General features: G+C 39.5%; 2 protein-coding genes and 1 non-coding gene across 5 annotated transcripts in view; all 3 read right to left on the bottom strand.

The window, feature by feature from the left end:
* Nucleotides 1–6,799, bottom strand: part of kirrel1a (kirre like nephrin family adhesion molecule 1a) — a 45,326-nt gene extending 38,527 nt beyond the window's left edge. For both annotated transcript variants that reach the window (XM_017718842.2, XM_017718843.2), the window contains exon 1: nucleotides 6,509–6,799. In XM_017718842.2, the coding sequence (XP_017574331.1) occupies nucleotides 6,509–6,557 (49 nt within the window). In that variant the 5' untranslated portion in view covers nucleotides 6,558–6,799. The remainder of the gene's footprint in view (nucleotides 1–6,508) is intronic.
* A 1,669-nt stretch (nucleotides 6,800–8,468) lies between these two features.
* trnar-ucu lies at nucleotides 8,469–8,542 on the bottom strand. The gene has a single exon. It is a non-coding gene; the product is annotated as a tRNA-Arg (tRNA).
* Nucleotides 8,543–10,295: 1,753 nt separating this feature from the next.
* On the bottom strand, nucleotides 10,296–20,204 carry LOC108440114 (interleukin-13 receptor subunit alpha-1-like). Of its 2 annotated transcripts, none has more exons than XM_037544095.1 (10): nucleotides 19,557–20,204; nucleotides 17,912–18,042; nucleotides 16,804–16,972; nucleotides 14,122–14,221; nucleotides 13,776–13,954; nucleotides 13,541–13,665; nucleotides 13,162–13,327; nucleotides 12,891–12,990; nucleotides 12,640–12,718; nucleotides 10,296–12,445 (listed from the first exon to the last, which is right to left on the bottom strand). In XM_037544095.1, exons 1-10 carry the CDS (start codon nucleotides 19,627–19,629, stop codon nucleotides 12,347–12,349), a joined length of 1,221 nt encoding a protein of 406 aa, XP_037399992.1. In that variant the 5' UTR covers nucleotides 19,630–20,204; the 3' UTR covers nucleotides 10,296–12,346. The 2 variants fall into 2 exon arrangements, with proteins under 2 accessions (XP_037399992.1, XP_017574330.1); XM_017718841.2 differs by having other exon boundaries at nucleotides 13,186–13,327; nucleotides 19,557–20,192.
* Nucleotides 20,205–27,440: the final 7,236 nt, after the last annotated feature.

Here is a 27,440-nt window from a genome sequence, read left to right as displayed (position 1 = left end):
CACTTTGTTCATTATGCACGAATGAACATTCATTCATACTTCTACAAATCATACTCCAGCCACACAAATTCTGTCTTCCACTAGACTCTACACTTCCTAATTTGTTTTTTATTTTTGTATCGTCATCATTATCCAGCTTTACTATTGTCAACTTTGCCACAGGCACTAAGGCTACAGTTTTACAACAAAGCTATCGCAGCATGCTCAAAAGAGTTCAAAAAGGAATTTGTCCCATGCCGTCATGTTAAGGGGAGAATTCCAACAAAAAAACTGGAGTTAGTTCCGTATATGACCTAAAAAGCATCATATCTCACACAAGAGGCTGAAAAGTAGATTTGTTATTAATGGTGGATATCTATGAATGTGTGAATATTCAACTAGTCTGGTCTTTTGTTAACCCCTTAAATGGCCCTTGCCCACTGGCAGGCAAGTTTTATTAAACACCTCTGTGACCTAATCATAGCTCAACCAGTTTGTATTGAAGTCCCTGTAGTCACTGAATAATAAGTCTTAGTATGTCTTAAGCCTGGGGTTTTAAGGGGTTAAAAGTGAAGTCACTTGGACCACAGTCTTTGTAGCCAGAGGCACCAGGCTATACAGAATGACCCCTGCAAGCATTCAATAAAAGATTCTTTATGGAAACAAATTGACAATGTTTCCCAAATCCAGTCCTGCAGGCTCTCTGCTCTGCATATTTCTATCCATTTCCTGCCCCAACACACCTGATTCAGCTCAACAACTAATTATGAATCTCCTCATAGGCTGGATCAGATGTGCTGGGAAAGGGAGTATAAGAAACTATGTAGAGAATAGAGCGTCCATAGGGCTGGAGTTAAGGAACACTGTTCTATGGCATCACTCCAAAGAACCCTTTTTGGCACTTTTATTTTTAAGCGTACCTAATGCAACTTTGATGTGGCAAGAAACTACTTCAGGTGCTAGTGCAACAAAGAAAGGAACATGATCACGCTATAATAAATATATCAAGTTGATGTAAATATATTTTGGGATTTGAGTACAGATTATAGTGGAGCAACTACAAGGAATGAGGGAAGTTAGTCATTCAATACTTCCATGTTTATCAACAGAGTTGTTGAGACAGCAAAGTTTCAGAGCTTTGAGTTTAGAGTTTAGAACTCAAATGGGATTTCTGGAAACAATAACATTACCAATGAAAGACTGGGGAAGATCACAGATTACCAGTGATTGCTGATTTATGCATTTCATCAATATAACCATAATGTAACAAGTAACATTAGCATGAGAAAATGAAAATGCACAAGTGTAGTGCAAAGCTAGTTAAGTGTTTTTATGTTCTGATGGTCACCACAACATGCACAGCCAATATGAATGCAAATCTCATGTTACCTAATTTTTCTACCACAGATGCACACAGTCTTTATATAATTATATGAATAACACTTTCACTTGCTCATGATGGTGATCTGAACTTGTGTGCATTAATGGTACTGTCTAAATATAAGGATACATTATCAGGCACTGTGTCAGTGTTGTACATTACTACTTTCCTACTGCCAAATTATACTGAAGTAAGTTTGACTTCAGCTTCACTGTAAAGTCTCCAGGTTCTCCAGGTTTTGTGATTGCAAGTCTGAAAAATAGCTGCATCTTGTTTGTTTATGAGTGAGGGAAGTTCTACATAAAATTGCAAAACTATTCCTTCAATTTGTTTTGAATGTAGCTGAGTTGGTGTAAACAAGGGGCAATCAAACTGGACCTCTGAGAAATGAGAACATAAAAATACAAACTCAAAATTAGTACAATTGATTAAAAAGATTAACTTACACAGAACACGTTCAAGTGATGGGAAGTCTGATTTTTGGGTTGGGGGGGTGGAAGAGGTGGAGACTGATTACTCCTGGACATCCAGAATTATTGTGTATGCTAGAATTTGGATGTCCTTCTAACACATCTTCATGGCTTTAACTGCATCTGTTTTTTGTGGCTAAAAATGATTTATTTTGTGGGACAAAACAATAGCAAGAACTATTACTATTCACAATCCATTTTAACTGCTACTAGTACATGTCCTGTATAACTGCACTGCAATTCAATTCATTCCAAGCTAAGCACAACAGTAAGAAAACAGTAACTTTGCTGTTACTTAGCTGCAATTGTTTTCGGAGAAACATGCACAAAAAGGCTAACAATGGAATTCTTTTACAACTGGCCTATTTGGCCATTAACTCCACAAAAGTCATGGGTTTGTTTCAGATTGAAACAACCACCAAATTACCAAAAAATACAAGTGTGACTGATACGTGAAAAAGCATCATGAGAATTACACGTCAAGGACTAAACTTGCACATGCGTTTAACAAAGACTACATTTGGAAAGTCAGATGATGGAATTAGATTGTGTTCATATTTCACCCACCACTGGACAGTTCAAAGACCAGAATTCTCCTGTTGTAATGCACATAATTGATTTAATCAATAGATATATTTTCTTAGTGCTTTCACTCTGTTCAGGCATTTCAGTGCCTATGAAAGGTGCTTGTGATGCTTGCAGAATCTTAAGTTATTTGTTATTAAATGTAATATTTCAATTAAAATTAACAATGATAGTTACATGAATGCAGTTAGATTGCCATGACAAGATATCATGAAACAGTGTCATTCAGAATCTCACGCCTGAAACTTTAACAAAGCTAGAAAATAGATAACTTAATTACAGTAGCCTAAACTAGTAGCCGAAAACTCATTACTAACATTAGCAACTTAAACACGTAAGACATTATGTTGAGTATTACATATAAAAAGCTTTGTTAATACCTGTGACAGACCACTAAAAACACTTCAATTACAATTTAGACAAAACTAACAACTAATATATTGTAATAGGCTACTAAAGACAACTTCAATTAATGATTTAAAAAGTCCTTTGCTCACCACACCAAGACCAGTTGTAGGCTGTAAAATAAGTGCCTTAGACATTAGTCTAACATTTGCAGGTTCAGAATCATGACAGAAATCTTCACTACCTCTCTCCTTGTCTGCATCTGCATACTAATCCGCCTGCCCCACTACCTCAATGTCTAAACTTTAAATAGACCATCTTACTATCACTGTAAATATTCATACAAATGTTAGGCCTATTATTCAGCTTCAAAATCAATCATAGCCGAAAAGCAAGCTAAATTTATGCTAGGTGAAGAAAGACTAGCCATGGGACACCTTGCATTGAAACGTGCATCTTGTTTTGCTTCAAAATGATTACTAACCAGCTGGCTAAGCTAAACTGGCTGAAGCTAAGTTTGAGCTAATTCACTTGCCATGTGGAAAAACACTCAAAGATTTGCTCAGAGTTTGTCTTTCTCTTACAAGTGTCAATTTCATAGGTAGCTGATCTGTGAGAGTTATTTGTGGTGGCTGCTGTTATTAGCTGGCTCACTCATTAAACACTAGGTAGCAGGCATAACAAGTAGTGCCACAGAAGTAGATTCCTCTTTTTGAATGGCTGATGCCTTGTCTTTGTTGAGTTAATTAAACAATATTTGATGTACTGACTCCCTTATTCAATTACTTAAACAGCATGTTTCTTTTGGTTTCTATTGTTTTGCCTGAAATTATGTTACATTCACTCAGACTGCTGGGAACTCCAGTGTTTTGCTATACTGTTAAAACAAGCAGAAATGTGACTATACAGACAAACAAATAAAAACAGAAGTTAAACTTACTCTTGTAATTTCAGCCAGTGGAGTAAACGCTGATACTGACAGACTAGAACAAGGGGTAAAAATCTGCTGACAATATTATTTTGACAATATATTGGTTGGGAGCTGTTAAGCTCATGACAGCCAAAGACACTGCCAAGAGAAAGGCTAGGACAGATTGTAATGCGCTTGACTGAGGAAGAACAAGATTTATCATCATGAACAACTTGGTATACTTAAACTACATGAAATAAAGTATCCCACTTCTGACACCAGTTTTCACACTCACTGCTACTGAAAAGACACTACTTTCATACATGTTTTGGTGCTTTATTTTCCAACTGTTGTCAGCCACAGCCATGCCATTCATAAGCAGAGACTTTCTCTAACAGTTCGCTCTTTAACCATCTCATGTCTCTTTCTCTTTGTCCACACACACACATACACAACCCCCAGAGTGGTTTCCTGCCCTGCTCTCTCCAATAAGAGTTCACAGCAAAATGAACCAAGTACAATAAGTGCTACAGAATACACAACAAATAACTAACATGCCAAAACATTCCTTAAACGCAATATTAGTACAACCTCTTTTGAAATTAGTAAGCTTTTCATAGTATGTGAAAACCAACTTCACACTGACTAACTGACACCTGAACGCAGGACAAGTAATGTCTGATGTACTGCAGTGCATTGTACATGTTACAATATGTTAGCAACTGCCTCAGAGCACTGACTGTAGGACACTAATCTTGGTAAGCTGAATTGGCGACTGCGTCATACGACAGGGGAAAACAGGATTCCAGGAACATAAACTGCTGTGATATATAGATTAGATTTGTAACATGATTAAAACAAGACAAGCATATGATTATAATTTATAACAATGTAACTTTGGATGTACTCTACAACTACCAGAAGCATGTTATTTTAGGTTATTCAAATTTTAATACAAATATATGACAAACGATAAAAAGGCAATATGAAGGTAAATTCTGGAATCCTGAGGTAATCTCGTATGAATTTGTTCAGGTCTCTTTTTCGCAATCATGGAACGCTTTATTAATGACCCCAGACTGTGTGCTGTAGCAGTTCAACCATTGTTCATGTCTACTGTTGTGAAGTGAAATCTCAGGGAAGGAACGATGGGCATCTTTGAGCATCTCTATGTGCTACTTGAACCAAGACAGAGCTCCTGTCCCTTTCTGAATGAACAGTGAAGAAGCCATATCGACTGGTCGGCGGTGAGCTCGGTTTGCGCTCACAGCTTTAAGAATTTAAACAGATTTTACTCCGCAAGAATGGATTACATCATCTGTAATACAGAGCACGCCCCTCACCTATGATGGAGTGGTCTATACCTGCTCTGGCACTCACCCACACACATTCTCTCTCTCTCCCTCCTTCTCCTCCATGTCTGTCTTATTCTCTCCTTCTCCATTTCTCTCACTTTTCTCTCTCAGTCTCCCTCTCGTCTCTCAATCTATCTTCATCTCTGTCTATCCTGTCTCTCTCCAGCGGTCCCTTTTTCTTTCCATCCCTTTCTTTCTCTCTATCTCTTCCTTCCCATCTCTCTCTCTCTATCCCCCTTTCTCTCCACTTTTTTCTCAAAACCTCTCCTTATCTCCATATACCCATCTTCCTCCCTGTCTTTCTCTCCATCTTTTTCTGCACATACCTCTCTCTTCCTCCCTCTCACCACCTCTCTTCTTCTGCATATACCTCTCTTTCCCCCTTCCTCTCCATCTACCTCTCTATTCCTCTCTCTTTTTCTCTATCTCTCCACATACCTCTCTTATCCTCCTTCTTTTACTATCCATATACCTCTATTTCTCTCCATACACCTCTCTTCCTCTCAATTTCCCTTTTCCTCCATATACTACCTCCTTCTCCCTCTCTCCTAGTATCTGTATCTCTCCACATACATCTTTCTTTTCTCCCTATATACCTCTGTCTTCCTCCCTCTCTTTCTCTCCATATATCTCCCTCTTCTCTCTCAATCTCTCTTCCTCCCTCTTTTCTCTCCGTCTCTCATTCTCTCTGCACACGACAGCAGACAATGGTCAGCAACGGTGTCCGCAGGAGGGCGCGAGCTCGCTGTGTTGTAACAGGTCTCTCTCTCTCTCTCTCTCTCTCTCTCTCTCTCTCTCTTTTCGCAGTAGCTCGCGCTGTCGCGCTGTTCGGTCCGTAATGTCGCCTAGCAACTCGTTCTCCACACCGCTGAAGGACTGTCATGAGAAAACACACTCGCGCACACTCGCTGGCTCCGTGAGCTTTACCCGATTCTGTCTGCGCTGCTGAAAAGTGCTGATTTACAGGCTTCATCTGCGCGTGAGTTCGGGCTCGTTTACCTGCAGCACAGTTACTGCAGGCACGCCAATGAAGGAGCGACATGCATGTGTGTGTGTGTGGGTGTGTGTGTGTGTGTGTGTGTGTGTGTGCCCCCCCCAACCCCCCACCCCTAAACCCTCACGCTCAATTGGTATGCTCGTGATGAAGGGACGTTCGAGGAAAAAGCGCACCACTGTTCCGCACCGGCCGAGTCTGATCCACACACACACACACACACACACACACACACACACACACAGACATAGACACACCAACACTGGAGGTCATGCGGCGCCTTAATCACTGAGCACACAGGAGATACGAACACCACATAACGGCGAGCAGGGCAGCCCCTCTCTCCCTCTCCCTCTCTCTCTCATTAAACGAAGCTCTTCAACTCTCCCAAATACTCGCAACAACTTTTATCTCTTTGACTAAAAGCGGAATACAAACACATATAATCCGCCACAGCTGAACTCAACCGGCTCCGTCTCTCATTCTTACCTGCGTGAAAACTCAGCGCCAAACTCAGGAGAAGCAGCGAGCCCTGCATGGTTCAGCCGTTAGCTCAAATCTCCGCATGGGTAGCGTCGAAAACCCCCGCACGCTTCACTATAATCCTTTCCATGCGTGTGCCTCTTTTCTCTCCACCTCTCCCTCTCTCTTCTTTCCTGCTTCACAGCATTCTCTTCGTTTTCCTCCTTCTTCTGTCTTGTGCCGCCCGTTCAGCGACGCTCCGTTTTCTCATTAGTAGCACATTCCTCGCAGCTCTCTCTCCCTCTCTCTCTCCCTCTCTCTCTCTCTCTCTCCCTCTCTCTCTCTCTCCCTCTCTCTCTGGCGTCAGCGTTTGACTGTCCCCTCCTCCCCCTCCCTTCGTTTCTTTTACCTCCAGTCTCCCCCTCCCACTCTCCTTTTCTCCCGCTTTGCTTTGTAACTCCACAAAAAATAAACAGATTTTTTCGCAGATAAAAAATCAAAAAAAGAAAGAAAGAAAATCAACGGTCCTCTGCGCTTCTCTGCACTCAGTGGTCCATCACTGTAGTGACACGACGGAAAACACACCGGAGAGTCCAGTGCGAGCAACGACCCTACATCTTATCTCCACAGGTCTGTAAGGTGAAGCAGGGCTTCACTTTGTGCTCCAAGTCATTTCTTAGCGCTGAACAGTTTCTGAACCGTCCCTGGGCGCGGGTGCGCTGCGCCCTCTGGCGGAAAGAATGCAGAACTAAAGCACTATCAGTAAAATCCACACCGGATCAGCAATAAGGTTAAAACCACCTCCTAGTTCACTCCCAGGAGCGCTTGGTAGATATACAGTTACAGACTATAGTCCATCTCTTTCTCCGCACACTGTGTGTTTTACTCTGTTGTTCATTGGCCAGGACCACCACAGAGCAGGCATTATTTGGGTGGTGCATCCTGGAACCTGGATACCAACTGTACATTGTTACCACTCAAGAATTACACTGCAAGGCTTGTGCTTCACTAAGTGCCTGTACCTCAACTCAGTTACACCTACAAGAGAAAAACACTTTTACTCCTTACATTTTCATTTAGACCTTCGTTAGAAATCAGTCGTTCTTGTGTGCATGAAGATTGTTTTTCTTAGAACATCCAACTGAATTCATATCCATGTAAAATAAAGCTGTTCACAGCTAAGAACCAGTGCACTATACTACTCACTCCATCACCACCAAAGTTTTCACTCTTTGGGCTCACTTTGCCTGGATAGACCCAAATAGATTGTCTATAGATGATCATACTATTAACTGTCTGGTGAATCTGAGTTGATTCTCAACAATATTAGGGATTAGATTAGGATTAGTACCATCGTAAGGTTTAGAACAAGAATGAGGTTTAGGATTAGGTTTTAGATTGATCTTAGGGCCAGAGGTAAGGTTAGGGGAAATGAAGGTTAACTTGCTATATATGTAGTTGAATGTAAGTCAAATACAAGATAAGCAGAACCTCTAACGTGTTTTTTAGTCTGTTTAAATGTAGATTTAGACTTTCACTCAGGTACATTTTAGGCTCCATACGTACCACTGTATTTACATACCACCTCGAACTGAGCCAGAGTTTGACAAAGTACCCACTTTACATTTTTTTTTTACATCCCTGTTTAAAATATAAGAGTGACATTGTTCTGGAGTTGTGTGTATTTAAATCATTAGGATTCGTATTAAACTGTTTTATCTAATGGCTCCTCGGATAAGGGTAGCTGGAGTGTTCAGACGCCCACTAACAGACTGACCGCTCCCTCTTTCTTCAGGACGTCTCGCCTCCGATGACTGTTCTCGCTCAGCACGAGGACAAATGTCACCTTTTCGTTCTCGTTCTTTCAGTTCCACTCCGCGCCCAGCGCAGCGTCCTACACGCAGCCGCTAACCTGAAATGGAGGTCCGTTTCGGTCGTGATGATGACCAAAACAAAGCCTTTGAGGAAGGCGTTGTCCGTGGCGACGCATCTCTGCCGGGACTCGAACCCGGAGCCTCTGGATTAGAAGTCCAGCGCGCTATTCCATTGCGCCACAGAGACTGAGCCAATGGGACGCGAGCAGCGCGGCTTTAGAGCCATACAGCGCTCCGTATCCTCCGCCAGCATCCTGCAGCATCAGCACCACGCTGGAGGCGCTGTCTGCATTTCGGCCAGCAGAGGGCGCTCTGAGCGCGTCCACAGCCGCAACAGACATGGCGGAGAGCGAAAGGGCCTGCTTTACTTTAGCTTCCTGTGGGTGCTGCTCTGAGAGCCGCACAGCTGGACGCAGAGCAGCAGCTGCTGCTGATTTGTTGGCCTGTGCGCTCTTCTCCTCCTCTTATTCAGTTCCTCGATAAACATATTTATATTTGCATCATGCTCCAACAGACATGGACATCTCCTGCAGCAAACCACAAATAACAATGAACTAGACTGTAATGGTTTTATTAGTACTATTCAAAAATGAAGTAATCAAACCTTAGATATTTACAAGGCTTATGCTCTGATCTACTTAAGCCCAAGCTATTAATAGAGATAATACTAAGAAAAATAAATACAAGATCTTCATTCTAATGGGTGATTTCTTTCTGGGTGAAACTGAAAGATTAAGATTTACTATAAATGTAACTTTTAAACCTAAAAACTTTAAAACCACTGAAACGCAAGGAGTTTTAGTCCATCGGAGCTTTGTTGTAGCCACACTGCAATTTTCTGCAGTGAAAAATATAATGATTTTATCTGTGTACATCTGTTCCTAGTTGTTTTTGAGTTCTGCTCAACATCGGCTTGGGTGGTCGCTATCGGAACAGTCCCTAATGAAATGATGATTGTTTTGGTAATGACAAAATAGAATGTTCAATCATTTGTAAGCAATTAGAGAGTTACAAAATGACTGTAGTCTGAAGTCGAAGTCAAAATGTGTTTTGAACTCTGACTATGAACCAATTCAGAATAAAGATCCATGTACACTGATCAGCCTAACATTAAAACCCCCTCCTTGTTTCTACAGTCATTGTCCATTTTTATTTCATTAGACACTCCTCCCTTGTTGGTCCATGTTGTAGATGTAAAGTCAGAGACCGTAGCTCATCTTTTCACAGTTAGTGCTAGTATTCATCTAGTCCTTCATCAGTGGTCTCTGGACTCTGCCCACAGGACGCTGTTGGCTGTTTTTGGTTGGTGGACTTTACTCAGTCCAGCAGAGGCACTGAGGTGCTTAAATACTCCAGCAGCACGGCTGTGTCTGAACCACTCGTACTAATGCAACACACACTAAGATGCTAAAGACACATCAGTGTCACTGCAGTGCTGAGAATGATCCACCACTCAAATCATGCATACTCTGTGGTGGTCCTGTGGGATTCTGGCAATTGAAGAACAGGGTAAAGGGGGCTAATAAAGTATGCAGATAAACAGATTTTGTATAACTATTAAGTGCATCTATATGGTAAGTGGAGCTGATACAATTGACAATGAGTATAGAAGCAAGGAGGTATACATATACATAGTAGTCAACGCCCTGTCAAAATGGCAATAAATGAACACATTCTCTACATAGAACAAATATATTTCTCTATTTCCTTTTATTTTTTATTTAGTGGAGTTTAATGTATTGGAAAAAAACTATAAAATATGCAATAACTTTATCACAGGCCACATTATATGTTTTATTTTTTTCCCCCAGTATTTTAAACTCAGCAAATAAACAGTAATTGTGCATTAACCTGTGCAGAAGTGTGTTCTCTGTAGAGGATGTTCTCTTTTTCACTTACAAGCCAAAACATGTTTGTAATAATAATAATAATAAAAATAATAGTATGTAAATATACGCATTTATTTAGAGAAACCATTGGATGGACAGAATAACAGAAAGACATTTGACTCATTCTTAACTGACCCTTGTTCTTTTGTGCTGTTTCAATTCTTTATGTTCAAAAATAGTTTAGAAGAGAGACTTCTTCACAAGGGAAGATAAAAAACAATTCAGCTCTGTTTCTGTAACTACAAGGGCTGAGGGGACCACAGTTATCTGCCAAGGCACTTCTGGGGACAAGCATCAAGAAGAAAACTCATTTGTTTTGTTTTGTTGTGCAATATAAATGTGAGTCACACATTTGTAAAGCTGCTGTGACGTTTGTTGCAAAAATGCAAATACAATCAGCAATAGTGTGGGTGTTTTGTAAATGCAATAGTGTGGTAGCTTCTTTGAACAAGGAGAGCAAGAAACTGCTGGCAGAACTTTCTAGCACCATCACCACTGAGAGGTCAACATAGACCTATAGAACCTGCTGGGCTGTGCATTCGTTCTTTATGTGTCTTTATGAAAGAATGACGTTTTGATTAGGATCAGTGGTGTTCCTCCTGAGTATATTCATACTTTGTATATGTGTATAACGCTATAATCGTCGGTTCAGTTCGAAGAACCATGATAAACTGCACTTTCTTGGCCCACAAGTTAAAAAAGAAAGATTCTGGACCACCCTTGTCTTCAAAAAGCAGACAGCAACCAAAGAATACATGAAGACATTAGAATGAAGAATGTAAACTCTAACTCCTCTTGTTTTTAAAAGGCCCATATCATAGAAAAACAAAGTTTCACATTCTGACGTAATATGTAAATATTGTTTCAAACTGTCCCGCTGTCACTCCAGTCCATATACGGAAGCTAAGCTGCAAAGACAGCTGTATCACTGCTTGAGTGATGTTAAAAAGACAAATACATTTACATACACCGACAAACTCAGCAAGCTGCAGCTTAGACCCGTACATTCACATTGAAGTTTTAAGGAGACTGCTTTTAAAGTGAGACACAATACAGGGCAGCCTTCAGAACAGAGGTTATTTACATATCGTTGTTGTCGGATCAAAACCTTGTATCTCCAAAATTGTAACTTTACAGCAGAAGCTAAAAACACACTGTACTTTAATGCAAGTCAGTGAAACCAGACTTGTTTCCAGGTAATTTTCATTTCTTTTGTTACATTCATCAAGAATTTACACACAACATGTAGGACTATGTGTATTTTCAATTTATGTCAAAAACTGAAAAGTGGAGACACAAGGTTTTGTTCTGACCACAGCGATATATAAGTTGAAGTGTACAGCAACAAACAGCCTGTTTAAGTCTAGCAATTAAAGAGACAAAAAATTGTCATATAAATAAGGAATTTTGGAACCCTATACAAACATCATAAGCTGACCTCCTAAAAAATACAGACAAACTGACTGACATATTCTTATGTTATAGAAATGTGCAATAAAACTTTGCTACTCTTTTAAGGCATTAAAAATAAAGTACTCTCCTTCATTAACTACAGAGTCCTGCTAACCATGTAGTATCACAGTAGAACAGTACAGCTCTACTTAGCTATGGCTGTTGTGCTAATGTGAAATACTACAAGTAATTAAATAAAGCCACGGTTTTCAGATTTTTCTGCTGTCCTTACATGCTCAGCTCTGAGGGGTGAAAGATGGCAGTAGATCTATGTGACTATATCAAATACATTTGTGATATGGATATGTGCAGTCCCACCACATTTTCTGCCATACTAAGCTCTAGACCTTCGTATAAAGCAAGTGAAAAGAAAAGGAAAAACAGACACGCAGTACACACACAACACCAGGCTAAAGTGAAGTATCTGAAGGTCACAGGGTCCTTCTGGGTCACAGCTCTGCTGTGATTAGCATTTTCCCTCTTCTAATGTTCTAATTTCATTAGAAAAAGCCTTGCCATGAGTTGAATCAAGTGAGTTTCATAATGCAGAATGCTATAGTCTGTAATGCTGTGGGCTGCTGGGACTAAAGTCTGACATATGCACAGTGGAAGCTATTATCTTGTATTTATAGTGCAGAAATGTGGGGTTTTTATGGTTCAGAATGCAGGAATGTACTCTTTGGCTCCAGGCTGAGCTTCTTCTCCACTACATCTTCATAAGGTATGTAAAGGTTTCCAATATTTAGGCCCTATAATGCAGAAAACAACAGAGGTTACAATTCCAGGGTATCACTCTCCACCCAAAGGGAGGCATTTCACTGCACAATTGTACACACACCTGTAGATTTTTTGGTACTTGTACAATATAAGGCCCTTGAAAACCTCCCTCTGAGCACTGCTAGTGAAATGGCTGTAATAAAAATATATAGTGATGACAAATTACCTTATCTTTACTATTGTTAAGCATATCCTTGACTAACAGCGATGGTTCAGGAATTTTGGGGAAAAGGTAATCCTTGTGTCTGTGAAGAAAGATACACTTGTCATTTTAAGCAGATATGAAATCATGTCTGCGTAAGAAAAAACAATTCTCAATAAATATACACTGTATTCCTGTTTTGTAAATGCACATGTTGACTAACTTACTCAAAACTCAAACAAAAATACTGATGAAATATGAATATTGAACTTCACCTTCGACATAACACTAGAGCCACAATGAGACAGCAGGTCACTATTATAGGGGTGATTACCAAAATCATTTTTAACAGCCCAACTGGATCTCTATTCTCACCTACAGAAAAAGTGAACAGAGCACAACTTATTAAGCAATTAAAAATAATGAAAATTAATTAAGCATGTCACTAATTTGTGAATAAAATATTAGTTAAAAGTAAGATTTCAGACTAGTTGAATAAATCAGTATAGCTATAGTTCAAGTAAAACATTTTTAGCAATAACCTACAATGTAATGAAGGAGGTACAGTACCGTAGTACACAGGTTTACTCCAGTCACTACCTCCCTCTCCGCAGTATTGGTATCTGGCCTGCACTTGAACTGTGTAAAGGCAGTCTTCATTATATTCCAAATCAAATTCCCACTGTTTATTTTCAAATGTGATTTTTTCCTCCTATGGACAAACATACAAGCATAATTTCTGTATTACAAAGACACTGAAACTCGATTTCTAGCATCAGTTTCTGAATAAAATCATTGTTTTTTTTGGTGGGTTGATTTTTTTAAGGAAAAATATACATAAAAATATATCATTTTTGCAAGCCACTGTATTTCTGTAACCAGAATACAATATAATTAAAGGTAACCACAGACAGAGCAATCTCACCGTATTGCATTTTTTTAAGTAAAACTGGTAAATCCAACATGATGATTTAAAATAAGGTGGACTTGACTGAATGTGGAGATGCTTTCCAACCAGGCTTATGTTAAGTTTAGGTGGTGGTACTTTCACTGCAAGAGAGAGAGAACACAGATGACTAGGTTTAGTTTTCATTACAAATTTCCAAAGGCTAGAGGGAGAGAGAGAGAGAGAGAGAGAGAGAGAGAGAGAGAGAGCCTACCAAAATTCCTTATTTCTTTACTGAAGTAGCTCCTTCTGGGTAAACCTCCGTAAGTTCCGTTGACAAGAAAGAAGAGTGTATCATTTACAAATTCTTTGCCGTAGAGGTGGCAGCCTGTCCTCATGTGTCCTTTACCAATATAGGAGACACAAGGCTTTAGACTGCTTTCATTGTGAGGCCTAAGAGAGACATAGCAAGATTAAGCTCCAGTGGGCATGTGAAACTATAAAGTTGGCTTCAACTGGCAATATGATTTTTAAAAAATGTGCGATAAGCAAAATAACTATGAAAAAAGGAGAGATGAAGGCAGCTAAAAAAAATGCCACATCTGGTCATCATCTCTTACCCGTAGAAGAGCTGGAGATCAGAGGCATTGCTGATTATACTCCAGGTGCAGTTCATCTTCATATGAGAGTAATAAACACAAGTGAAGTTCTTCACTAAACCTGAAAAGAAAAAGGCTCTGTGTTATATACAGCTTTGTGTGTTTTGTGGTGTACAAGTAGAGGCGGGATAGGTATGTTTTTTTTTTTTTTTTTGGGAAAAATTCAAACAATTAATTGCAGAATGTGAAGAACTAGTCAGTAGCAGATCAAATAAGAAGCTAAATAAATAAATAAATAAAAATAATAATAAATATCTAAAATAACTTAGGTACACCCATGTAGTACCAGCTACGACAGCTTTTTGCCCCTTGAACAGACTAAATTCTATTTACAGCCTTTTTCTGTACTTCTATAAAAAATTATTTGTGAAGCTTACTTTTATATGTCTCAAATAATGTGAGCATTATGATGTAGTAACAGGAAACCTTTAGCTATACATAACTATAACTCAGTGTTCATGAGGTTTGGACAGTGCAGCCAGCATTTAGTTAGAACACATAAAAAATAGTCAAAATAGTAATAATAATATTACTAATATGTCCAGCACAGGTTTGTAGTGTCCCTGCTTTAACATGCCCACTAAACCTGGCAATCAACAGATGAGTTGGGCAGGTCAATCACCAAACTGTGCTGGACACCGGCTTTCCAGGGGTAGAGTTGTGCACCTCTGCTTTAGACAGAGGATCTTGTTTACAGCCTAATTTTACACCAAAAATTCACACTTACTTAAGCATTTTAATAGCATTTATACAGAAAATCAGTGACAGGCAGAGAACAATATTCTAATTCACAGAAATTTCTAGAAGTTAACTCAGCACTAGTTGATATTTTTATGCAAGTTCTAGTTTAAATACGGTCATTTTAGCTCATAACAGACACCTAAGTAACATTCTTTTCTTTGCATGTCTCCAATTTTTAGTAACCTTAACCATAAAGTCTGTCTATTATAAGTTGACCAGATTTCTGAAATTAAAACAGGGGACATTTCCAGTTCGGCACTTAATACATTATTAAAATATCCAATATTTTTTTCTATGAACTAGTGAGGACAGTTCCAGTCCCATGTATTTTGACCTTGGTAACTGTACTATAATAAACTATGGTGAAGGCTGACTGATAAAACTGGATGCCAAGTAACTTTGTAAACGGTTGTGAACATGTTGAGTGAATCTAGTGTAAACTATGGAACACTCAAGAAATGGTCAGACTACAATGGTTCAATAGATTTCAGCATCACCCCACACAATCATTGTTGCTGTGCCAGGTAATCATAATAACTCATGTTCTACCCACGTAGGTGCGAAGAAAGAGAGACAGACCAGAGAAGCTGCTGACTGAGATTGAAGTTGATATTGCTCAACATGCATGGGAATAAATTACAAAAGACCTATAAAAGATTTGTATTTCTTGCATTTCCCCTTACAAGATTTGTTACTTGACACTTTTTAGAAATTAAGATGCCAAGTAAAAAGGGTCTCAAAAGTCAATAAGTCTTGCGGCTTAGATTTAGTGGTTGTATGACCCCATAATTCATATTCATCTTAGATATTTTGGCAGCAAAAAGAGAACCATGGCCCATAGCTAGACCCAGTCACGGCGCATAGCTGTGTGTGCACTTCCAATTTCAACTTGGCACTCACTGTGTGCATGGTGCTTAATTCAAAATGAATCATTTTGAAGGGAGATGAGAAATGGTATAATAGACCTCTCATATTTGGAGGTAAACCTGCTAAGCAAATCTCCATTTAAATTAATTCATCTGGTTGGCTCACCTTAGTCTATTATTACTGTAGTGTTAGCTTGTTAGCCAGCTACCTTTCTGCTACCTGCCCAGTCTGATAATGAGGGCAGAACATAGCCCATTTTAAAGAGAACATAGCATATTAAAAAAGTTGTAGCAAGTTTTAGAACCAAACAGTGATGTTTAACTGGCAGTTTATCATCTAGATGCTTTTAATAGGCAGAGATTTTAACTGTAATCACAGGACTTTTTTGTTGAGTCTTCATGTCTCCTGTCTGAAGCTCTGAGCTTCTTCAGTATGCTTGTAGCATTGCTGTTCCCCTGTAATTTCATCTTCACTCAGCTGTACTGACAGCAGCAAATGGCACGCTGTCCTAGAAACATTTCACAAACAACTTTCTTTGACTTGGCTAAAAACAGTAATGAACGACACTTCTGCTCCTCAACTAAAGCCATAACTGGAAATTACTGTGGTCTTGTGAAAAAAAGGTGGATGCAGAGGAAAAGTGAGGAAAGAATAGGGTGAGTAGAGGAGGGTGCGTGTCATATGCTAGTTAGGTAGACATTGCCCAGCCCCAAAGCTGTCAAATGCAGTGTTTAGAGTTGTTGACCTAGATAGCATTCAAATCTAGTGTGCAGTAAAAGCTAGGAGCAGCTTATCTAACAGACTAAATGCTCAGCAACCCCCAGAGCACATCTCATTCCAGCAAACGAATGCTTCACGGACAAAAATTTAATACACAAAGATTCAAATGTGAGCCAGGTGTAGTTAGTGGATCTTTCATTCTTTTTCCTTTAACCTCTCTTAAATGTTTCACTGTTTGTAAGAATACACAGCATTAAAGAGCAAGTGTACCAAACAAGAAGTGGTTTCTGAGCATATATTGTCCATATGAATTACCTGGAGGTCGAGAGAGGCCTTTAAGTAACGATTTACTTGATGTCTTGTTTCCACAGTTCGAAGGGCTTGTATTTACGCTGACACAGACTTCATTCTCTTCAGTGGCCCATGTGTGAGTCAACTTATTTACTCTCCATTTCATTACAGGTTCTTCACTGGGTGGACATTTCTGTTTGGAGAGTTAGAATACATTTGAGTTTAAGAGACAATGTGATAAAAAAGAAAATTCCAACGTACAATCTGCAATACACATTGCAGTAACCAAATATTCAACAAAACAAAAATGGCTTACAGGTTCTGGTTATTTCAGTAGATAAAGAAACAACATCATTCCACCGTATGATTTACATAAGAAGAGTTTCATTCCAAAATGCTGTATATCCATAAGTTTTTAAAAAAGAAACACAACTGATGTCAATGGAAAACAATTCCATTTCCCTAAAACAAGTCAAATGAATCATAATGTAGTACTTATATTTATTGTATGTGTAAAGGCTGCTGTCTGCAATGTATGTCAAGTAACTGTGGCGTGGCACTGGTGCCTCACAGCAAGAAGGGCCTGGGTTTGATTCCTATCTGTGTGGCCTTTGTTCTCGCTGTGTCTGTGTGGGTTTACTTCCATAGTCCAAAGACATGCAGCCAGGTGAGCTGGACATGCTAAATTGGCCCTAGGTGTGTGTCTACCCTGTGACGGACTGCCAACCAGCCCAAAGTGTTTCTTGCCGTCTGCCCAATGACCGCTGGGACAGGCTCCAGCACCCCCATGACCCAGGATGATAAGTGGCTTAGAAAGTGTGTGTGTGTGTGTGTGTGTGTGTGTGTGTGTGTGTGTGTGTGTGTGTGTGTAGATATCACAATTTCCTCAAGTATAGCTCATCAACTAAGACGTGTTTGGTGTCAAAATTTGGTGTTGCAATAGATTGTCTTTAAAATGAGCTACAACCGTAATCATCCGATGATTCTTTTGTAGGCTTGTTTTTCATACTAGCATTAATGCATTTAAAGGGTTTGCTAACTGATTTAACAAATCATAACTACCTTAAACATCGACTATAACATTATTGTGTTGTTGTAACCTCCATTTCAAAAGCAGACACTGAGGACTCACCTTTGAATAAAAATGAACCTCATACTTCACTTCACAGCCTTCCAAACCAGGCGGCTCAGTCCACTGTGCCACCACTGATAAATAGTCAGGGCTCCATGACAGACTCAGGTTTTCTGGTCGAGGCATTTCATCTTCAAAATGGGAGGAAGAAACAACAATTAGTCATATAAAGTTAACAGGAGGAAGAAACATGAAGGACACGTGCTTCAGTAACTGTACACAGAGTTTGTTATCAGAGGATACTGTTTTGGATTGTAGCCCTTATTGATTTTTGTGGACTTGACAAATGGTATTAATTTGTAATGCATTCTGAGTGTATTTAATTAAACAATGACAAGTGTTATAAACAATGTTGAGCGAAATCATATTATTATTATTATTATTAATATACATTAAAACAGTCCTTAATGAATTACAGTGTTAAAGTAAAGTGTTTTGGAAGTCTGAAAAGCCTCAATATCTTTTCTAAAGTTTTAATCATTTTATTGGTCTTTGTTGGTCTGATCACTGATGTTGTACCTTTCCGTTTGTTTCAACAACGAGGATTGAGTTTCGCTACACCCTTGTTTGGGAACAGATTCTTTAAAAAGCTGTTTTGAGTCTTTTAAATGGATGAAACAGAGTTACAACCTGTTACCACCACTTTAGAAACAAAATGTATCATAATGCTAGTTTTCATACACACTTACTCTCTTAGGGAAAAAAGGTATGAAACTCTTACTGGGGCAGGTCCCCCTCTTATCACTGGGGTGGCTTCCTCAAGGGTACATCTCAGTACCTATTCAGGGAACATAATCCTTTGGAATAATACTTTAACTATAAGATGTACTGACTCCACACACCCCGTCTCGTCTTTATTTTGTTATGCTTTGAAACATTCTGTTATAAAAAGGTACAAATGTGCACTTTTCACCTGGGCTAAACTTATTTAAGCCACACAACTGGACTTTAAATCCACTGCTGTAGCTCTAAGGGTAAATTTACCTTGTCTGTACTTTGATGAACGAAAAACAGAACAGAACCTTTATGTCTAACAGCGTAGAACTGAGCTGGAAGCGTCAGACGTCTGATACGAAGCGCCTATAGTGCTGTACTAGCTGCCTCCTTCATGTCTGGGAAACATAAGGGCCGTTTACTGTCAGGTTTTATCAGCCAACTTACTCCTGCCAGAGAAATATCTCTGGTTCGGCCTGGCTGCCTGGGAGCGTACAGTCCCCACGCGCAATGCAAAACGAAACAAATGCGTTTTCACAAGCGAATCGTTTAAAGAACCTCCCAAAATATATCGCATTCAGATACGGGGAAGTAAGCTTTACAACACGCTGCTTCCATGTAAACTGCAAAGCATTGACGTCAGAACTTTTCAGGAACCAGAGAGAGCAGCTCTCCAGCACGCGCTCCTTTCCCCCCACCCGTATTCCGACTCGTACCCGCTCCTCACGGCGCAGTCTGCGAGAGTGAAGCGGAGAGCGGCCCCGCGCTGGAGGCGGGACTTTGTCAGAAAACGGATCGGAACCCGCGGCATCGCGTCCTTTAACCTGTTCAAAACCAAGTTAAAGACCACAGGAGCGAGTCCGTAACCGAGCCGAGCCGAGCCGAGCCGAGCCCGGTGTCAGACAGTTAAACACAGTCAGATGAAACGTACCTGACACGGCGACCCCGAGGAACCAGAGAGAGCAGCACGTTATTAAAGAAATGCCCCGATAACCGCAAAACATCGCGAGGCTCTGGTTACAACTCCACAAATCCTCGGAAAAGTTCGCTCTTCCTGGGAAAATCCAAAGTTTTCCTCCACGGGGTGATTTGGTACCGACAGTAGGCACCAGTAAGTCCGCGCGTCGAAACCAGCCTAAAAGTACCACTGGACGCGGTCAGAGACGGAGTGACCCACACGTTTCAGGGACTCGCAGAGAACTGAAAGCAGTCTGGCACACAGCTCTTGGTTTGTTCCACGGAAGGGAGGGAGGGGAACTACGACTGCTGAGGCCGAGAATGCGCTGGTTTCCAGGAAACCTTCACTCACACACTCCGTTCATGCTTAAGAAGAGCCGAAGCTGCTGAAGTTAAACAGTAGTTCAAGCAGCTGGAGGCTGGTTTGTTTTTCTGGGAGTGGCCGTCTTTGATGACATTAGGGATCTGCCTGTCCGCTATATGTAGCAGTGATGTACGCTGTTTACCCACAACACGTGGGAAAAATTAATCCAGAGCTTTTCCATTAAACTAAAGATAGTCCTCTTGGCCATTCCTGCATGTGAAGTCTGTTTTTGACCATATGCGTCTAACTCCAGTGACCGCCCACGGCGTTAGGTCGTGATTCATTTCCACCGAAAGTGAAGTTTTAACACTGAAGGGCCTCTCAGGACGGATCACGTCTCCAGAGACAGGCCTCTGCAAGCTTTTTTCGTCAGGACTTTGAAATCTGCTTTACTAGGAATTCTGCTGACTGTGCAAGACGATTACTTGAGGACTGAATCCCACACCCACCGCACGTGCAGGCTGAATTACACTGAAGGAGTCATTTTCAGGTCAAAACGTTGGAAATGTACGGAGTATAAATAAAAATAATGAGCGGTCACGGTTTAGTAAGGCATGGGAGCTAGATCCTAATACGTGGCCACCACTTACTAAGACATGCTCTCATTTCCAAACCTTATTATGTCGTGGTCACGCATTAGGATCTCGTTCCCACGATCCCATCTCGTTCCCATAAGGCGTGGCTACAGATGATTTTTATTTATATGTCACCGGAAGGCCTCCTTAGAAACGTCATACACATTAAATCATACTTAGACGTGCAGTACATGAAAGTTTGGCCACCTCTGGTCAAATGACTCGTTTTGTTGATTTTCTGAGTGAAAATAACGAAACTTCTGCACATTTCACTTGAATTCACGCTGAATTCATCACACTAAAGAGCATAAAACGTGTCCTGTGTAAAAGGTATGGCACAATTCACATTCTAGGTCTTTTTTTACAGTATAAACTTAGCAAATAAACAGAAATTGAGCACAACACGTTGCAGAAATGGCCGTATTTAAGTGTGTTAACTTATTTTCACTCAGAAAATCAATAAAACATGTAACCTGACCCACAGTGTTCAAACCTGTGTTCAAAACTGTACTACACTGTAAAAGATGCTGTAAACTAACTGCCCGTTTTCAACAGCTTCATCTTGTTATACACAAAAACGGCTCTGTACCGCTGCCGTTTTTACGGTATCATCACGCGATCCTTAAAAACAGCTATTTCTTGTAAAACAAATGTGTTATGGGAGTTGAGTGATATGAAGCTAGCGTAGCAGTAGCTTGTGGCAATTTCTTGTGATTTTCATCCATTTTCATGTTTTACATTATTGCATGGCATTTCATTTCGCTTGTGCGGTCATACAAAACTCATCTGTGACCTTTCCAACTGTCTGAATTATCATCTTGAAGGAGACAACAACTAGCCATCAAATGCTAGCAAGAGAGATAGATCTTAGTGCTATTGGACAAAGTCAGCTCCTTTCATGTAAAATTGAATGGCTAATGTTTCAACTGCCCCAGACTCGTTTTTGTTATATTTGGTTTGTGCTGGCTGAACTGGATTTACAGAGGAGAGTTCAGAGAGAGGGAGCGTTTGATAACTAGCTAACTAAAGTAGCTAACTAAAGCTGAATTCTGTGGGCCTGTCGGTGTTTTTTTTTAAAGTAAAATTACAATTTTGTTAAAGAAAACATCTTACAGATGCGCAAGTGTTTGGCCTCAGTGACATTATATCTTCTCTCCACTTAAAATACCACACTAATGTAGTTTAGCTAGCTGGTGTCTGAAAGCATTTGCAGCATGCTAGCCTACGGTTGATATTAGACTATTTCAGAGAACTAGCTCTGAAGAGGGGAAATTAAGGGATCTGTTCAGTGGTGATGCTGCTACTGTCAGTGAGGGCCAGTTTCATGTATGCAGTACGTGCTGTTGTTATTCTGCCTAAACTAAACCATTAAATTGACATGTGTTCTAGTTGTTTGGCACTGGAACTGACATGAAGAGGATTCTCAACCTACTGGCAACTCCTCAGCTGCTACTGTTGCTATGTTTATAAGTAATCTGCATAAGTCAATACCAATTTTGTATTTCAGTAAAATGGCACTATCCTTGCTGCCAGTGCTTAACTCTTCATTGTTTTTGCTCCAGGTGAGAAAACATCAAACTGTATTGATGGTCAGTCATGAGGGACACGTTGTCTGTAAGGGCATACAGCCAACTTTCTTAACCATCCCTTCATTTTTCAGTATCAAAGAGAAGCCACATGCACTCTGAAATTCATTCAAAGCTTAGGTATTCACATCCATTTCACATGGTTTTATATAGTTTATGCAGTCTAGTACAGTAGTATTACAGTAGTACAGTACATTACAGTAGTATGCGGCACGGTGACGTCGCCTCACAGCAAGGAGGGCCTGGGTTCGATTCCCCGGCCGGGCGGCCAGGGTCCTCTCTGTGTGGAGTTTGCATGTTCTCCCCGTGTCTGTGTGGGTTTCCTCCGGGTTCTCCGGTTTCCTGCCACAGTCCAAAGACATGCAGTCAGGCCAATTGTGTAAAATGATCAAATTGTAAGTCGCTCTGGATAAGAGCGTCAGCCAAATGCTAAAGTAATGTAATGTAATGTAGTATTAAAATAGGTTGTATAAATCAAATGAACTAGAATATATAGACAAAGTGCCTCTAATAGGGAGTCACCATTGTTGCAGTGTAATTTCCTATGTTTGCACTGGGCCTAATTTAATTAGCCATTTCTCAATTAATAAAGGAAGCCAAGTGCTGAGTCTAGTGCAACCAACATCACTCTGGCAAAATACACTCCAATGGCAGTCTACTAGTAATAGATATTAGTCTAGTTGTAATATTAAGTAAAACTAGAAGAGGGAAATTTGTAGTCAAAGCTTGTGTTGACTTGACAAAGCTGGCTGGAGATGCTTGAAAAGTAGTCATACCTGTTGTAATGTGTTAGAAGCTGAAAGAGGCAAGAAGGCAGGATGCATGTGTGAGCTAGCAGTTTTATTGTTGTCCATGCAGAAAGTAGAAAAGAAAAAAACAGAAACAAAAGACAAGCAAAATGAGGTGAACGCTAATGAATTGAAAAGAACCACCAAAACCAAATAACAGAACAAAGTACATAAGAACAGCTATTCAAACTATGACTCAGCAAAACAGAATACAGACATGTTACAAACAGGACCAAACAAGGAACAGACCAAACCAAGGGGAATAGATAGACAAAACACATGTGAGAAACATCTGGGGGTAACCAGAGGGCAGGGCTACAGACTACATGCAAGTGGGACAGCTGACTGGAGAGGAGACAGATCAAAACAGCAAAAGTACATGACAGATGTAAACAAAAGAACATGTAATAAGATGCTGATGGGAACAAATAGGCAGACACAGACCAATAAAGCAACACATTTTGCAGGATATACTCTGCTTTGGTCTCATTTTAAGTCACAGGATTGAATTACCATGTCAGCTGTTCACTCCAGTAATTAACCTTTTCATGCATGTTTTTCTGGCAAGATTAACAAGCAGTAAAAACACAATGTGTTTTATCAAAACAGAAAAAAATCTGTAGCTATACCTGTCAGGATGCACTCCCATGAAAAAGAGTATTAAATTGTTATACTGTCAATGTACTACATAACAGTTACATCCTGTATTTATATAAAAAAGGTATTGAACCATACATTTGTACAACAGGAGAATACGATTAATTTAACAGTATGTTCCTGGCAACCCTGCTGCCACTTCTTTATCGTTTTTTTTCACAGTGTACAAAAATGAAACATTTTATCTCAGGCTATTTTTTTTCAATTTGAAAAGTACAACTACATTTTATTTCATTCCATGCTTCTAAACAGCAGGGAAAATGAGGAAATTACCCCCTTAAGAACTTTAACTGTCCTTTTACTGTATAGCTAAGACATATATGTGTATGATATGCTCATGTAGATAAAAAACCCTCCTGGTGAATCTTTAACTTTTGCAGAGTGTATAATTAATGTCAAATCATTTCTTGTCATGTGTGTGTGTGTGTGTGTGTGTGTGTGTGTGTGTGTGTGTGTGTGTGTGTGTGTGTGTGTCTGTGTGTGTGTGTGTGTTTTAGTTTTGTTTTTTTTTTTTTTAAAGAAATTGCTATTAATCAAAGTACAGCACTAAAATATTATGTGTTGCAATGAAAGTGAGGCCTCAATCAATTTGTCTTAACAATTCTATTTTATTTTAATGGACTATTACAGAACTGGTCAGTAAAATAGAAACATGTGAAATGTCACATTTCTTAATGAATTAATTGTGTTATTAGTTATGTAAATTGCATAATGATATAACAAAAATCCACTAATTATTATTATTATTATTATTATTGTTGTTGTTGTTGTTGTTTTTATAGTAATAATTATTATTATAATAGCAACAATTTAGCAAAGCAGTAGCACTCAACATTTCCTTTTTAATTGGTAAGTGCATATGAGAAAACAGGTGTGTATGTAATTATTCTGAGCAGCAAAATCCACATACAAACTAATTTCCTGCAACACGGCTAAAAACTGTGCTTAACTCTAACCAGCTATTTTTAGGCTATAGCTAAGTAGGCTGTGAAATTTGAATGCAACATATGCAACTTTCTGTCTTTTGTGCCTTTAACTGGCGACCTGTCCAGGGTGTATCCTGCCTTTCGCCCGAAGACTGCTGGGATAGGCTCCAGCATCCCCCCGTGACCCTGACGGAGAAGCGGCTTAGAAAATGGATGGATGGGTTCTCTGTGACAAAAAAGAACAGACAGCTGCATTTCTCTATGACAAAAAAGAGTGGATAAATCACTGCTGGCGATCCCCTGAGCCTTTGGCAGTTTTAGGCTGCAGCTTGAATAGCTGGTTATGGTGTAAACCAGTGCTGATGGATAGCAGATTTATTCCTATCCAACATCATTTTAGTGTGCAAGAGTGATAGCTTGCAGGTCACATGTTTTGCCGCATCATTCTTATTTTGACTACCACATGGCCTCATAATTCAGAGTATTTAGTGACACCAGTGGGGAAAATGCCCACAGGATGAAACATATGAGCTTCAGAGCATGTTAGTCACCACAAGACACTACAGCAGTGACTTTCAAAAACAGGATATACCCAGAGTTCCAAATATGAGCATGAGGCTGAATACAGAATGACGCATGACTTTAAAAGCGTATTTGTGTTTTCTTTTCTGTTTCTTAAAGCCATCTGTGTCAAGGTTACCTCCCACAGTAACCAGTGAGGACTTTATGTTTCTTTCACAACATTTGACCATTCTGTGAAAACAAACAAGTACCGATAAGTTCTGCATCAGACTTGGACAGCTTGGACACCAAGTTCATGTTTCTCAAGGCATCATGTGATGCTTAGTACCTCGTAATATTGGACATCTACATGTTTGGTCATATTGTACAATTTGTGTGGCTTAACTTCTATTCTACAGTCAAGCTTCTTTGTGAGCTGCAGAACACACACAAGACAGGAAGTACAGAGCCCTGCTAGTGAAGTCCTGTATAAATAAAAATAATGCATGGCCACACCTTAGTAAAGAGTGGGAACAAGGTAATGAAGTTGTGGACACAACTTAGTGAGGTGTGAGAACGAGATCCTATTGCGTGGCCACGACTTAGTAAAGCATGATCTTGTTCCTACAGCTTACGAAGTTATGGCCACGCATTAGGATCCTGTTCCCATGCATTAAAAAGGCGTGGCCACACATTATATTATTTTATTTATCTGGGATGTCACCAGCAGGGCTCCATAAGTGCTATCCTGCACCTCTTAAACAATCTCTGCTTTTGTATCTAACATGATCACTCACTAGTATAAACCAGTTGGATTTGAATTTATCTGGATAAATACTCACTCTGGGTTTGTGAGCGTTAGCAGAACAATGTTATTAAAAACTACCACTATTTATCTATGTTGCTTGCTATGGCACCATTCTGTTTCAAGCAGCTTATAAAATAATCACTACCTTCATTAGATAACATCACCAGGTCACGCCAAATAAAACAATCATGATGAGTGCATAAATTAATAGTAGGACAAATCGACAAGAACAAAACACTCCTCTGTCGCAGTTCAAATGACTGCTGGATCCACCGAGTTTTCTATTGACTTCTGAATATTAAATGAGAGTGTGATATAAAGGAGGAGACAGCTCACTGGCTGGAAAAGGAATGGGAGCTCATAATGCTCATCATGGTGTCTGTTTATAGGGAAAGTCCCGCCCTTTAACAAAACGAGGCAATCAGCTTGTTGGTAAAGCCATGGGCGGGAAAAGCTCCTCCTTGTTGTGGAGACCTGTGCAGTAGCTAGACCACAATACGAACTATTTATGCCATTTTTGTCATATTAGGTCATAATGTTTTTGCTCACTGATATATATATATATATATATATATATATATATATATATATATATATATATTACAATATACAATATTTTGTCTCTGAGCTTTTCTGAGCAATTTAAGATTAATATTATTGTTCTTATAGTATTTTTAGCATGCTACACTACAGGTTCTGTTTTGTCCGCATCTCATTAAACTATCGTAACAAGGTTGGGCACTCTAAGGCAAAATAGTCCGAAAATGAAACTTATGTTTTCCACCATCAACATTAAATATACAAGTAAATACAATGAACCATTTCACATCAAACCATTCTGAATGGCTTTTTTTCAGATCTCAACGATTTAATTGTGAAGAATCGGTGGAATTCCCTAATAATGATAAATAACCAGCTGAAGAACATACTTTACCCCTCCATGGTCCATTTCTATTTTTCAACACCTTCTACAGATGAAAAAGACATGGTGAGGCCAAAATTGGACATTTCAAAATGTGGTGGGAACATGTCCCCAGCATCCACGTGTAAATGACACTTGCAGCACAATGACATGCTCACCAATACACAAGAACAATGCCCTCTGACGTGGTATTTCTTTATCTGAAAGCAATTTGTAATGCCCAAGTCTAATCCTGATGTGAAACACTATGAGAGCATGGAATTGTTTTGTAACGATGCATCTAAAACAGAAATTCTAACCAATTTTTAAAAATAAGTATATGCATAACTATTATGAGACATGTGCATAAACCTAAACTGTTTAAAACTCTTAAACCTATGCTATGAGATATGAAATTGTATTTGCATTTGAAATATATGTTACCTACCATTCAATCTACTGGATATGGCAAGACATAGAAAACAAAGTATGTTCCCTTCTCTCCACTTCCCCCTGTTCCTTCCTCTGTCGTAGTGTCTATATATAACACCTGAAGGTAACATAACCAAACACCAAATTATTTTCATGTCTTGTTAAGGAACTGCTGAAATAATAAAGTGGCTATTAAAATCACAAATATAAATTAAATGAATATCAGCCCATTCATCTTATAACTTAAAGATTAGACACAGCTGCAAATTCACTGAAATATATGAAGTGAAAGAATTACAGAAAGGTAACCAATAAGTAAG

Source organism: Pygocentrus nattereri, chromosome 2 (genome assembly GCF_015220715.1).
Source record: "Pygocentrus nattereri isolate fPygNat1 chromosome 2, fPygNat1.pri, whole genome shotgun sequence".
NCBI classification, from domain to species: Eukaryota; Metazoa; Chordata; class Actinopteri; order Characiformes; family Serrasalmidae; genus Pygocentrus; species Pygocentrus nattereri.
This window is presented reverse-complemented; position numbering and strand designations above follow the sequence as displayed.